This window comes from Xenopus laevis, chromosome 6S, assembly GCF_017654675.1.
Source record: "Xenopus laevis strain J_2021 chromosome 6S, Xenopus_laevis_v10.1, whole genome shotgun sequence".
NCBI lineage: Eukaryota > Metazoa > Chordata > Amphibia > Anura > Pipidae > Xenopus > Xenopus laevis.
Genome location: NC_054382.1, coordinates 75,544,967 through 75,560,687, shown reverse-complemented (window position 1 = coordinate 75,560,687; position 15,721 = coordinate 75,544,967). Strand labels below are relative to the sequence as shown.

The following is a 15,721-nucleotide window of genomic DNA, read 5'->3' as shown; positions in this document are numbered from 1 at the left end:
GATAGGGGGTGCTGACTTGGTTCTGTAAGAATATGGGATGCAGACTGGGTTATTTAAGGATATGTGGTGCTGACTGGGTTATTTAAGGATATGGGTTGCTGCTTGGGACATATAATGAAAGGTGCTGACTGGGTATATAAGGATAGTACTGACTCGGTTATATAAGGATATGGGATGCAGACTGGTTCCGTACGGATATGGGGTTCTGACTAGGATATATATAATGATATGGGGTGCTGACTGGGTTATATAAGCAAATGGGATGCTGACTGAATATACAAGCATATGGGCTGCTTACTGGCATATACATAATATGGGTGCCGACTGGATAATACAGGGATATTGTATTCTGGGTGGATAATTTAGAGTAAACACGTACGAGGGCTATTTCAGGATGTGCGGAGGGGAATAGTAGAATTGCTGGTATAATCCCCTGTCAGTCCAGTAATGCCCGGTTTGGCATCATCTTCTCAAGGTACAGCTGCAATGGTGAGACAGTTTCCTGTAAGTGGCCCAGTTGCTATGGCAGACATGCTGGATCCCTACACCTTTGATGCCCCTTCTACATACATTAACTTTAGTTCTTTCCATGAGGATCACAATGCTGACTCCTGGTTAGGTGAGATTCCTTGGGGATCTAGAATGGGAGGGGCGTAGAGTCAAGTATTGGCTGGGAATTGGGTTGGGGGGATCTGTATATTGAATGTGATGAAGTGTTTTAGCATGAGTGCTGCTGGAGGTGCAGACTATCCCCCTGGGGTGAGCCTTCCCCTGGCTGTTTTGAGTGCACCCTTGTTTCATTCTTTGGGTTAGAACTCTCCGTGTGGCAGCCTCTCTAGTGCCTTGACTCCTCCCTCACATTTGCATAGCTCAGATTTTCTTTGCTCAGACTCCCTGAGTTGCTTAACATTTGGGCAGGCTCCCTACACCAACATACTTATATGTTGTAAGGAGGGACTCTATGCGCCCCTGTATTGTAGAATCCTTTTAGCTGTTAACTCCTGTGTGTGCCATGTCCTTTGTTTCTGATTTTCCAGTGCCCACGTGTGCCCTTTATTTTCTAATAGGAGCATTGCTAGGTGCATAGCTGTACCTCTCTCTCTACCTAAACACATCTGGGCCCCTCATCTCATTCTGGAGCTTCCCCTCTTCTGCCATTTTCATTTGTACATTTAGGCCCTCTTGATCTCTGTTGGTTTTCTCTAATAATCCCCACTTGCTCTACCCTACTCTCCAATCCTTATTCTCTTTCCATGTCTTCTCTTTACAGTACTGCTTGCCTGCATATAGGACTTACTTGTGTAGGCAAGAGCTACCAATACAAAATAGCCTGAACCAAGAAATTAAGTTAAAAAAACTGACACAGCCACTGAGAAATTATCTTCATTCAATTGATGATGCCTCCAAGGTTGTTTCCATGTCCGTACAGCGTGGGAACATCTACTCTATAGTCTGCCCATTCTGATTGGTTACCAATGATATAAGGGTCACCCCTAATGTCTTTATTGTAACCTAGCTCCAAATGCATGATGTAATTGAGTGTCAGTGGCATGGGCTCCTGGGCTACTTCGCTAATAGTAGTTGTCTGACTTTTAGGTTCAAGCCCCACATGGAGGTCAGGGCCCTTTGGACATTAAGATTTGATATATAAAACATTGGTGAATTGGGAATTCGCCCATAGTTCCAGCAACATAAGTGCTCACTTCCAGACCCCACTCTCTGATCTTCTAGATATTCCTGGAAGCATAAAATCAAATGGCATTCACCCCCTAACTGGACATCTATCCAAGTGGCTTGGTGGACTTGGCCTGAGGACCAGTTTATACCACATATGTAATCTGTTGTCAATTTTTGTTCTTGCAGACAGAGTGACCCAATGCACTTAATACTCCCCCAAACCAGAGGCCACGCTTTGAAACTTCTGCTGTGAATTCTGGTAAGTGACAAATAAATGTGTTTCTGCTGGGAGTGTAAGGGACCCCAATGCTGATTACAGTGCAGCATGAATATATTAGCATGTTTCTAAAGAAGCAGCCTTACAATTGGCAGGGGGCATTAGGCTGCTCCAGTTAAACAAGGTCTGTTTCCTTTAACAGAACACAAGCGCAAGGTGTTGACAACCCTTTCAAAGGAGGCAGTCTCCAAGAGTACTATACATTTTTGTGATGTGAAATCTCCGTCAATGGCCGGTAAGTTGTTTTTTGTTTTTTTTGGGCTTGGGGACAATGCTGTGTACCTGTGTCACAGTAGTTTGCTTTATCTGTCATATTTTACAGATTCATTAGAAACACTAGACACTGGATGAATAGAATAAGCAGCAGATGTTTTTGATCTTGATTAAGATTATAAGACTACACCTGTTTAAAGGAACAGTAACATCAAAAAAGTAATACAAATATAATGCAGTGTTGCCCTGCACTGGTAACACTGCTGTGTTTGCTTCAGAACCACTACTATAGTTTATATAAATTAGGGAGGCACCAAATCCAGGATTGAGTTTGGGATTCGGCCTTTTTCAGCAGGATTCGTATTCGGCCGAATCTATCGCGAAGGATTTGGGGGTTCGGCCGAATCCAAAATAGTGGATTCGGTGCATCCTAATACAAATAAGCTGCTGTGTAGCAATGGGGGAGTAACCTGAGAAAAGGCTCAGGTTACACAAACAGATAGCAAATATACTCTGTAGAACAGGGGTCAGCAACCTTTACTATCAAAAGAGCCATTTTGCCCCCTCTTCCACTAAAGAAAAATAGTCTGGAGCCGCAAAACATAACACAGTTTATAAACTTTTAAAAGTTGTAACCTTTTTTTTAATGTTAACTGTTACAACAACAGAATACAACAAACAGAAGTGCAGTGTGTATGTGTAGGCCTACTTTGAAATAAATTAAACACTGAATAGCCCTATTAAATGCTACTGTTCTCATCTGTTTAATGTGACTTCGGTTTCTGAAGCTCCATGATGATTTTCCCTCTGTTGTCTTGCGTGTCTTGTCTTGAGTGTGTGACCGTGGTAAGGACCATGATGAATCATATTGCTGCGGCTCGGTCTTGCCTGTCACTCCAGGGGACGTCTGTACAGCCCTCGCACCTGCTGGCGGCTTCCTGAGTGTGCTACCGCGGTAAGCTGACCGCTAGCTTACCGCGGTCGCACACTCAAGAAGCCGCCAGCAGGTGTGAGGGCTGTATAGATGACATGTCAAGCAAAGCCGCAGGATAAAGAGCCGCATGAGGCTCCGGAGCCTGGGGTTGCCTACCCCTGCTGTAGAACATAATGGTGTTATCTGTTATCCACTATTTAACCTGTGCCATATAGCCTTTTTTCAATCTCCACCCCAGCAGTTAGTTTATATAAACTATAGTAGTGTTTCTGAAGCAAACAGATCAGTTTTACCAGTGCAGGGCAACAGTACACGATATTTTCATTACTTTAAAACACTTAAATTTTTTTGGTGTTACTTAAAGGCCTACATTTCAAACACTTAAAGTGTTCCTGCACTAAAAAGATTATACAATGAGAAGCAGTGGGTACTGGCACACAAGCACTTCTCATTTTGCTGCTCCTTCTGTTGTTTACTTCTCTTTTAAAGGACTAATTTTCCCTTTGGCGTTTTCTCTGCTTTTGATTTTTTCTTTCCTCTTTCTGTCCCATGTTTTTTAACACACTCCCTCTTCATATAGGTTCTGCTATGCCATTATTTATCCATCTGTACCCTATTTTTTTTCCTTTAGATAAAGCAGCGTTTTTACATATATTTTGTTTTATGTTTTGAAACCTGTAATGTTTAAGGGGTTGTTTCCTTTCAATACAGTGAAATCCGATTTCTGCTATGCCATGTTATCTTGCTTTTCTCACCTATCCTCATTTCTCCCTCCAACAGATCAACCAGGCTCATGTCCAGGAAGCTGTGCAAACTAAAGGGGTATGTATGGCTACTGAAACTTCATCAGCCCCAGTGACTGACCACTTTCCTTCCTGCTGAAGTCTGTAGAAATGATTTGTTACCATTCTCTGCTGGGGCCCAGTAACTCAACCTGCTCAGGAAAGAATATCTGTCTCATGCATGTATGGTGCGGTGGGGGTTTAATGCTCAGCAAAGCTACACACCACTGATATCAAGATCCATATTGCCCTTTTATGGGAAAAGGCTGCTGGGCTGTTAACTTGGATGCAAATAAAGAATCGCCCTTTTGAAAGGCTCATGTGAGTCACAGCCTTGTCTATCTATATTACCCTAAATACATCCATATATCTTCTCTGATCCTATTATACCTTTGTGGAGAATATATTACAGCTGTCTCCATCCAAGTTGAGGGGAACATTAGTTCAGCACTGCTCCTGACTACATGATTATTACTGTAAAATAACCACCAAGTTGTACAGTGCTGGAGCCTAATGGATTGGTTCCCAGTAGATATGTGTCATTGCCTATTTACATATGTCATACAAGTTTCTTTTCAGGAGTAGGAATGTGCTGGTGAAGCCTAAAATTGCAGAACAGCAAGAGCTTGAGAAGATACAAGAACTTCAAAAGAATCTCAAGAAAAATGAGCATTCCATGAAAGCTGCCATAACTAGAGCAGGTGTGTACCTGTTGGTGGGAGTGACTATATTTTCCTGACTGTGTACAAAATAAGATATACCCTCACAGGGCCGCCATTAGAAATCACGGGGCCCCGTACAACAACATTTTTGGGGCCCCCTGGGCCCCGCCCACACTGACGACCAAGCTCCACCCCATATTCCGCCCACTCCACATCGCAGTTAAAAGACCACACAGACATCAGCGCTAAAAAAGTAACCCCCCCCACACAAGTTGTAAAAAGCTATTGATGGTCAGGGCCCCCTTATAAAAATTGGGGCCCCAAAAAAAAAAATTAAAAAAAACTAAAAAATAAACAAACATTGGTGGCAGGGGCCCCCTTATAAGTTAAAAACAAATTGGGGCCCCAAAAAAAATTTGAAAAAAAATTAATTTTTTTTGAAAAAAAAAAACATTGGTGGCAGGGGCCCCCATATAAGTTAAAAACAAATTGGGGCCCCAAAAAAAATTTTTTTTAAAAAAACTAAAAAATAAACAAACATTGGTGGCAGGGGCCCCCTTATAAGTTAAAAACAAATTGGGGCCCCAAAAAAAAATTTGAAAAAAAATTTTTTTTTTTGAAAAAAAAAAAACATTGGTGGCAGGGGCCCCCTTACAAGTTAAAAACAAATTGGGGCCCCAAAAAAAATTTGAAAAAAAAATTTTTTTGAAAAAAAAAAAAAAACATTGGCGGCAGGGGCCCCCTTACAAGTTAAAAAAATTTGGGGCCACCAAAAAGAAAATTAATTTTTTTTTAAAAAAAACAAAACAAAAAAATACAATGGTGGCAAGGGGCCCCTTACGAGTTAAAAAAAAAATTGGGGCCCCAAAAAAAAAGTTTTAAAAAAAAGATTGGTGGCAGGGGCCTATAGAATATTAAAATAATACATTGGTGGCCAGGGGATTAAAAAAAAAAAAACCACAAACTGGTGTTCAGTAGGATTGAACTCATGGCTTCAGTACTTCAACTTCGCCTCCTTTCGTGACTTCGGGTCTTTTCACCGCTTCAGGACTTCAATTTCGGCTGTTTTCGTGACTTCGGGTCTTTGCGCTGCTTCAGGACTTCGGCTTCGGCTGTTTTCGTGACTTCGGTTCTTTTCGGCGCTTCGTGACTTCGGCTTTTTCCGTGACTTCGGGTCTTTTCGGCGCATCGGCTTCGACTTTTCGGCACTTCCGCATTCTGCACGCAAGAGGCAGGACGTACGGCTCGGGCGCTCGTAAGGGGGGCCCGGATCTTCAAGAAATGCAGCGCTGCCGGGCCCCCCTTCATGCCCGGGCCCGGTACGCTTGTCCCCGCTGTCCCCCCCTGATGGCGGCCCTGTACCCTCATACTGTACTCAGAACATTCCTTTTGTATTTGTACATATGGTAGGCAGGAGCCATATTTTTTCTCATTTGACCAATGCTGTCTAACTGGTGTAATCCCCCTGTATTGTTCACATCTGTAACACCTCTTTTGTTCACAGTCCGGTACTGTTCACACCTGTAAAGCCCTGCACTGTTCACATCTCATTCAAACTGCTGGAGGGCCTCCAGTACTGTGAAGCACTGTATTAACTGTTCATTTTAAAGTGGTCCTGATAGGTTTCTGTCTCCTGCAGTATTCTGCCTTCCCCATGCTCCCTGTGTCGGCCATACTCTTCATGCTCTATGATCCTTGTGTGTGCCATACTCTGCCTGCCCTATGTTCCCTGTGTGTGCCATACTCTGCCTGCCCCATGCTCCCTGTGTGTGCCATACTCTGCCTGCCCTATGCTACTTGTGGGACATGAGCCTGGTAGCATTTGTTCTGGGGGTTTGTTAGCATTTGGAAGTTATTAAGGGCCCCTAAGGTATTTAATCATGTACTGTGTTATCCACAGGGGAGGAGGCATATGGATTTAAGGGTATGTCTTAAAATGACTTTAATGTTTCACATATTCGTGATGAGTGATATCCCTGCAGTGAGCACCAATCGTTTGTTTTTTTGTTCTTTGATGTGCTACCACCCTGAACTTGGATATGGTCTTAAAAATTCTTGTGGTAACATGGGTGTGATTTAAAGTGGATATGGATTAAACACTGGTAAAACTTAGGGCCTCTGTACCACAGTGTTTTAGACAGTACAATATGAGGGTATAACTAATTGGCTCTGTGTCTATTGCATGGCTTCACCCCCCCCTTCTGTGTCTCAGGTCAGTCTTTGAATAATGGTGACCCTCCAGTCACAAAACCAGTGGATTTTCTCTGTAAAACCAATGATCAACTTGAGCATGGTTCCAATCAACCTGAGAGAAATGACTGTAACATGGTGAAATTTGTTGCATCACTAAGGAGACACCAATCGCTATCGGTGAGTTTAGCAGTGTGGGGGTTATCATTGGATTTGTTGTGTGGGAGCACAAATGTAATTTACTTGGGCTGTACCCACAGGTTCAGATTCCTAAACGAGGATACACAATCCCAAAACCCTTCAACCTGTCACAGGGAAAAAAACGAAAGCATGAGGAGGCTTTGGAATCCAGTGCTGAAAAGGTTATATCTTTCTCCAAAAGAACTCCCGCACCTTATTGCCTGCATGGCCACCAGAGGGAGCTCGAGGAAGAGGAGGTGCCTGTTATCAAAGCCACTCGTACGCCACATTACAGGGTCCTATTTAAACCCAAACTTTTAGAAAAGAGACAAGTGGATCATAGGCGGAGGGTGACTTTTGAGTTTGGGAAGGCTAACCAAAGATCAGCAAAAAAAATTTCACCTACCGGAGGTGCAGGCCTTCAGAGCAGTTGGGGGAAACAATAGCATTTTTTAAAGCAAAGTCCCCTATAGAGTGCTATAGTCACCTTATTAAGAAAATGTGTGTGCCCCAATGAGGCCTTCCATACCAGGAGGTCCCTCCCAGTGAACAAGCCACAGTGCTTGATAGATTTCTTAAAAGAGAACTGAACCCTAAAACAAAATATGGCTAAAAATGCCATATTTTATATGCTGAACTTATTGAACCAGCCTAAAAGTTCAGCATCTCTATAGCAGTGATTTCAAACTTGTCACAGGAACTCCCTATCTTTGATTTTGTTAAAAGTCTTTTACACGCACATGCTCAGTGAGCTTTGAGCAGCTGTTTAGAAGCTAAACGTAGGAGTTTTCACAAATCAGAAAATAGGTAAGACTGTTAACTGATATTACGAAGCTGGTGAATAAATTATGATGCTAATTGTGCTGGTTTCTGTGCTGCTATGTACCAATAATCCGAATTACGTACTAATCAGCCTTATATTGTAATATAAATATATATATATTACATATAATTATAGTATATTGTGTGTCTTTCCCTAAGCCCAAAGCATGTGCAGTGAATAAACAAAGATGACGGGGAACTGGGGCATCTTTGAAGACACAGATCTTCCCCATTAAAGGGCTGTGGTTGCCTTCGGCTGGTACAGAAGCCCAAAATATAATGTACAAAATTTCTGCCCAACTTCTTTAGTTAAGTGTTAGTTCTCCTTTAAAACAATTATTATTGTGTGCCCCATCTGGAATGTATCTATAGTTGGTGAAACATTTTTTAGATTATAGGCATCCTTTAAACCAAAGCTATGGTCAATAGTATCCCTGCATGAATTCTCTTACTCTCTCTCCGTTTCAGTTTCAGAGTCATGTGACAGAAATGACATCAGAACTCACCATTTATAACTGATGATATCAGAACTCACCATTTATAAGGATATCATTTACAAGATATTAATGGCTTTTGTGTATTATATATTAATACGGAAGGTACCCGCACTCTGTCTCTGACTTCCACTTTACGGGTGCTTGGCCAAGTAAATGTATATAATTGTTGAAGAGGGACCAGCACACCGATCTTTTTAAATTCACCAAATATTTATTGCAACATCACTGTGCTTCCACAAAAGCACAGTGATGCTGCAATACATTTTTTTGAATACCCTCTTGAACAGTATATATATATATATGTGTGTGTGTTTTGTATACCAACTTTTATACATTATACAATCCAGTAAGAGCCGAGATAAAATAGTGTCATGTATAGTGTATAACATCCCTGACAAACACAGCAAAATAAATGCAGAGTAAACATCAAGTATAATAACTTAGTATGTCAGAAATACATTTTGTGAATCTAGTGGAAGCCTTCACCTCAGAAAATATATTTCCCCAAAATGTAAGGTCATGTGATTAAATGGAACAGATACAGACAGACAGATACAGAGACTTATGGGGTGCCGTTTGTCCCAAATACATTCTGTATACAAAACTATCTCTAATACACAGAATGAATGTCTCTCGTGGTATATAAGTATTTATGACCATACACAGATAAATATAATATACAAAAGACTTATTTCTATTAAAGAATGAAAACAAAATCTGGTTAGTGCACAAAAGGATGTCATTATATCACAAACTCCATTCTGTACAGTTTAACAAGCAATCTGTCTCACAAATGTATAACCTCCATGTAACGGACACACTTATGTGCAAAGTTACTTATAGAATGAATTATGTAAAAACAAAGTTGGACATAATATATAATAGTGTAACTAACTAGTGCTTGTCAAGCTAGATTTGAATGACAAAATAGATATCTGTGACAGAAAGCAAGATTTTATAGCACAGGATTCATTCTTTCCACAAAATGACAGTTTTGTTTCACAAAACAGATAAAATAACCATTCTGTGAAGCAACACTGTCAGTCACATTCCTGAACCAATAAGAACAAAGCTTATTGCCATATACAAACAAGATGAGAAGTGGCCAGCTCTGCTCCACATGGCTAAGGCAAAGTATCTGACCTGCTATAGAGGGCGCCCTCTAATGTCCCCTGTGCTGCATAGTAATAAACATGAACAAACCTTTCCTAAAAGAGCTGCTGTTAAACACTACAGGTTCATAAATGGAAGTTTTTACAAATGGCTGAGAAATATAATGCTGCACTTATAATGATTGTAGAGAAAGAAAAGTATGCAAAACATAAATATGATCATTTTAAGTGATATGGCTATTCTTATTGTAGTAACCTGTTTGTGTGGCCATTTTGGTTAAGGGCATTCCTGCTGTTTTGCCATTATTTTATGACTCACTCCTGTTCCTCTTCCTGTCTAAGCTGAGAGCAATAATGGGACAGGCCACACCCACCTGCCATCTTCTATTAAATGTACCAGAAGTTACTGTGCTTGTCTGGCTGCTTTGCCTGCCTCTTAGAGTCAGTTATAAGTTTTGTATATGATAGTTAGACTCCAATGTCTCCTCCTAGCTGTAATCTTGCACCAATTAGCTTGTAGTAGTCTCTTAATAATGTGCTTAGCTATAGTTCAACTACTACATAATAGATTTAGCCAGTGACTTGGGACTGATCATGTGCATCGCACATTGTGTATAGTATGATGTGTAGGTTATATGAACATCCACTCCTGAGTATTGTGTGTAAACAAAAGGCTTCAGGACTTCAACTTCACCTCCTTTCGTGAATTCGGGTCTTTTCACCGCTTCGGGACTTCAGCTTCGTCTTTTCGGCACTTCCGCATTCGGTAATATGTGCAATGGCCGCACGGCTTGGGCGCTCTTAAAGGGGACCCGGCTCTTTGAAAAATGCAGCACTTATGGGCCCCCCTTCAGGCCTGGAACACTTGTCCCCCCCTGCTGGCGGCCCTGGACATGCATGTGACATGGGCGCAGTTGTGCTCTCTGCTCTAGTGTTGTGCCCCCCTTGACTCACTCTGATGTGAAAGGGTTAAGCACTGGGCAGGTAAGGGGACGGCATCATTAGAGTCTTTTGTTATAAATAAATATAAAGCATTGTATAGCTTCTTGCTTCTATATAAATAGATTATGATCCCCTAAAATTGCCCCTGCCTAAATGACCCCCTTTTGTTTACACACAGTACTCAGGAGTGGCTGCTCATATAACCTACACATCATACTATACAGAATGCGTGGTCATACCTCCCAACATTTTGGTAATAAGTAAAAAGAGGGACAAAAAAATTTTTGTCATGTAGCGCGGCAATTTTTTTTGACCACACCCATTTTTGTGGCCACACCCCATAATTACCATGTTCATTTTACAAAGTTTGGCAGGTTATAAAAGTTTGAAAATATTTCTCCTTATCTAAACTGTTAAAATTACTTATTTTTTTATCTCAAAATTGTTACAAAGTATCTTAGTTGCACCTGTTAGCTGTACTGGCCTCTCTGCCAAAAGCCAATTAAGTTAGAAATTTTGGACACAATAAAGATCTTTACAATTTGAATTGGTGCCTGCTGGAAGTCTGCATACATTGAGTGCCTGCTCCTTTTTACATTTCGGTTTGTCCGCCCCCTATGCTGAGGGCTCAGGGCAGTGCACCTGGGCCACTTCCCTTACGTGGTGAGTAATTTGTTTACCACATTGAAATACAATACAGATGACTTCTTGTAAGTTAGAAATTTTGTTTCTTTTTCTGGCTGTTCAGTGCAGAGAAAAGAGGGACTTTCCAGTACAAATGAGGGACCTCGGGTTGAGCTGTCAAAAGAGGGACTGTCCCTCTGAAAAAGGGACAGTTGGGAGGTATGTGTGCACATGATCAGTCCCAAGTCTCTGGCTAAAGCTATTATGTAGTAGTTAAACTATAGGTAAGCACATTATTAAGAGACTACTACAAGCTAATTGGTGCAAGATTACAGCTAGGAGGAGACATTGGAGTCTAACTATCATATACAAAACTTATAACTGACTCTGAGAGTCAGGCAAAGCAGCCAGACAAGCACAATAACTTCTGGTACATTTAATAGAAGATGGCAGGTGGGTGTGGCCTGTCCCATTATTGCTCTCAGTTTAGACAGGAAGAGGAACAGGAGTGAGTCATAAGATAATGGCAAAACAGCAGGAATGCCCTTAACCAAAATGGCCACACAAGCAGGTTACTACAATAAGAATAGCCATATCACCTAAAATGATCATATTTATGTTTTGCATACTTTTATTTTCTACAATCATAAGTACAGCATTATATTTCTCAGCCGTTTGTAAAAACTTCCATTTATGAACCTGTAGTGTTTAACAGCAGCTCTTTTAGGAAAGGTTTGTTCATGTTTATTACTATGCAGCACAGGGGACATTAGAGGGCACACTCTATAGCAGGTCAGATACTTTGCCATGTGGAGCAGAGCTGGCCACTTCTCATCTTGTTTGTATATGGCAATAAGCTTTGTTCTTATTGGTTCAGGAATGTGACTGACAGTGTTGCTTCACAGAATGGTTATTTTATCTGTTTTGTGAACAAAACTGTCATTTTGTGGAAAGAATGAATCCTGTGCTATAAAATCTTGCTTTCTGTCACAGATATCTATTTTGTCATTCAAATCTAGCTTGACAAGCACTAGTTAGTTACACTATTATATATTATGTCCAACTTTGCTTTTACATAATTCATTCTGTAAGTAACTTTGCACATAAGTGTGTCCGTTACATGGAGGTTATACATTTGTGAGACAGATTGCTTGTTAAACTGTACAGAATGGTGTTTGTGATATAATGACATCCTTTTGTGCACTAACCAGATTTTGTTTTCATTCTTTAATAGAAATAGGTCTTTTGTATATTTTTTTTCTCTGTGTATGGTCACAAATTCTTATATAATATGAGAGACATTCATTGTGTGTATTAGGGATAGTTTTGTATACAGAATGTATTTGGGACAAACGGCACCCCATACAAGGTAAGTTCTGACAACAGTTTTGTCAACATATTGATATTTGTTCTTCGTTCATAAGTATTGACAGATAAAGACATGTAATGCAACAAATATCATAAACATTTTGTAGTCCATTGTATGATTTAAATTAACATAAATGTAAATTTAGCATGTTAAGACAATTATTGTCATTTTTAGAAGAAGTTCTTACCAGCTCAATATTCTGGCATGCCTCTGTAATCACTAAAGCCATTGCTTTTGTTTTAAACAGAAGAATGGCAATAACAGGAACAGAGAAATCTCTATTCCTGTCTTGTCCAAAATTAAGACAGGAAAAATTATCAGGGACACCAGTTCAGGTGCAAATAATTAGAACATTGTTATAGAGGATCTCGAGGAATCTGTCTTATTTTTAAACCTTAAGTTACTTCATTTGGTTTGAGGTTTGTTGTTGAAGTGCATGATATCTCTGAGTCTAGTTTGAAACAGCTTTATGAGAGGTTTGCAAAGAATGTTATAAATGCCTGGAGTCTGGAACAGGATTTTAAAAAGCTCATGAAATAATGGAATAGCAATGATTCCACTGTATGCAATATCATCAGCAAGTAAAGAAGATTTCAAACAACAGGCCAGGCCATCCGACAAGTTCAATCTGATAGTAGAACAGAAGATTTTGAAAGATCTCTTTATAAGCCCTAGAAATTCATCATGGCACCAACAAGTAGCTCTCAACTCTGCTGTAAACTGTAGCCACAAATGTGTTAGTCCTGTCCTGTATGTTGCCCACTAGTCTCCTTTAGTGATTTTAAAGATATTTATGCTGCTTGGAACATTGATTGGTTAGTATATTGTTCATTTTGTTGTAAATCTTTCTACCCATTCTTCACTCCCTGGCCATTTGTTAACTCCTGCTCTTGTCTTGTAGGCATTCACGCAGGAATGTGAAAGGATGAGCTTTGGATTTTGTGAAGTTTGGAGTGATGCATAGAACTTCAGCCATAGTTGAAAAAATACAAGCAACCCTCTACTGTACATGGAAGGGGTTGCAAAAGTTGTAGTTCAACAAGTTTCAAAAAGTGGCTGGCAGCTACGAAACGCATCAAGCGTGTGGTATGGAGACATGCCTGTAAAAGCTTTTTGTTTTAAATGGCTTAAATAAAAAAACTGGTTTTAAAAGATGCAAGCCTTGCTGGTGCTCTTTTTTAAGGAGTTTATCAGGAACTGTTTGTGCAACACTGCAAAAATTTCAATTGGGGGTTACAAAATGTTGTGCAATTGTGTACTGCGGCATCAAGTAAGCAACTGAATTGTGTCAGTTTAATTAGCTATTCCTGTCTGTTTTACTTAGTTCTGCCTAACAAAGTGGATGTGCTCTGTAGATATCAGTTATCATTAAATCAGTTCTATTAGGCAACAGCTGGGCCAAATTGCCTTTCTGTTGGGCAATAATATATCTGAGAATTTTCAGAACTGTGGGGCTGATAAGTTATTCTGTCATTGTTTCCTGTTCCAGAAAGAATTATGCAATTTCTTTTTTTGCACAGGCATACCTGATTTCACACTGAAAAGAAAAGGATAGTGATTATATATGAGGATTATATTGATAAATGAAGCTCATTCAATTTTCGTTTTCACAAAGGTTCTCCTTTAGGAGCAATAATTCTATTTTCAGGGCCAGAATTAGATATAGGCTGAAGAAGCACCTGCCTAAGGCACAATGATGGGGGGGGCTGGGCAGGTAGCCCCCAGTTACTACAATTGCTAATATTGGAAAGCAAGTGTCTCTGAAAAATGCAGCAGCCCACAATACTTTTTATGTGAGCGCCCACGCCACTATCTTTGATATGGGCTGTGCATTCACACTACTTTGCTTCCCTTGCTTATGTTTCAGATAAAGTAATATTAAAATATTAATAGTTTTTCTGTGTCATTGTTTCCTTTTATTTTTTTACCCTGGGCCAAGTGGAAAAACTATTTTTAATTAGTGACACAAAAACATATTGAATAACAAAATGACAGAAACCCTGAAATTACCAGCTGCATGGACCTGCCAGTAATTCCAGGGTTCCCTTTGTGGGTTGCATCAACGTATGCAAAAGGTGCTTGACAAGTTGCAAGTTTTAGTAGATGCATGTAATGTGTTTCTTCAGTTACTCTAGGGAAAACGCTGCAATGTCAGTTAAATGAATTAGACTTTAGTTATCTAAATAAGGTTAGGGCTTAATAAGTGGCACACTAATTGCTCTTATCTAAAATATGCAATGTATGTTTGTACCCAGTACATCTGGCTATTCAGGTACCCATTACTAAAAGGGCATGTTGGTAAAACGTAGAACTTTAATGACAGGCTTATAAAATAGTTGCAGCAAAGGAGTAAGCAATTTGACAATTCATCTCCATACCAAGCTTAATGCTTTGTAAGCTTTCAACATTTCCTCTTGCACAAATTCAATGTATACTTAGGCCCTCAGTTGCAAAATGAGAAATACTGTAAGAAGGGGGGAAGTAAAAACACTTAGACATAATATGCCCCTTACAATATTAAACAAATTAATAGATAGGTTAATAGATAGCTTTGAAATCTGATGACCTGTTACAAACTATCTTTCAATAATTGTGGTGGAAATACAATAATACTATAATATTGTAGTGCCTATTGCACCTAAGCCATAGTGCTACTGGATGCTTCTGCCTGTATTTATTTCTGTACCAAGTACAGTATATTTCTTGGCCCTAAGCCTAGATTAAAAAATATATTTCAAGACAGTATTCAACTAAAGAGCCTAGTTGAAGGGTATCTCCACACAATTCTCCCTCCATTGCTTACAAAAATGAAAGCACACTTGTGATTTAAGAGTTGACTGACTGGACACAATACACTATTGAGGATGATTTTAGGCATTTAATGACTGTGCGTTTAACCTTTTGAACACAAGCCAGAGCAGTCACTGTGCATATCATACACACAGAACAGTGAAGGACCTGAATGGTAGAACTGTCAATGTTTGGCACTGCAGCCAGGTACTTGACAACCAGTACCACTGATGTTACAAACTATGGCAGGTAAAGGGTAAAGAAATCACCTGAAATCTTTATTTGCAGTATTGCAGAGAGCCTAAAGCTGGCCATAGACGCAAAGATCCGATCGTTAGAAACCTCGATTGATCAGACTTACCCATCTTCCGACCTGCCACTAACCTTCAGTTTAAATAAAGTAGTAAAAGAACAGATCAGCCAATGTTCTGCCCCTGACAGCAATCGTACGAGAGTTTATGTCAGACAAATGTAGTGACAGTCTCCCACTAAAAATCGTCAGATCAGCAATACATGCAGAGATATTATCGGCAGCCAACACAAATCTTCTAACCTGTCCGATCGACCAGAGGCGGGCCAGGCCAGCTGGGCGCCCTAGGCAACCCAGCCAGCCAGCCCGTCCCCACTTCCACCATCGCATGCTTGCGCAT

The 15,721-nt window shown here is 40.2% G+C and overlaps 1 protein-coding gene across 1 annotated transcript; it reads left to right on the top strand.

The window, feature by feature from the left end:
* The first annotated feature begins 3,613 nt into the window (after positions 1-3,613).
* Positions 3,614-7,773, top strand: LOC121395124 (targeting protein for Xklp2-B-like). The gene is made up of 4 exons (XM_041567730.1): positions 3,614-3,923; positions 4,463-4,584; positions 6,758-6,915; positions 6,996-7,773. The coding sequence occupies exons 1-4, from the start codon at positions 3,895-3,897 to the stop codon at positions 7,359-7,361; spliced, it is 675 nt and encodes a 224-aa protein (XP_041423664.1). The 5' UTR covers positions 3,614-3,894; the 3' UTR covers positions 7,362-7,773.
* The last annotated feature ends 7,948 nt before the right edge of the window (positions 7,774-15,721 follow it).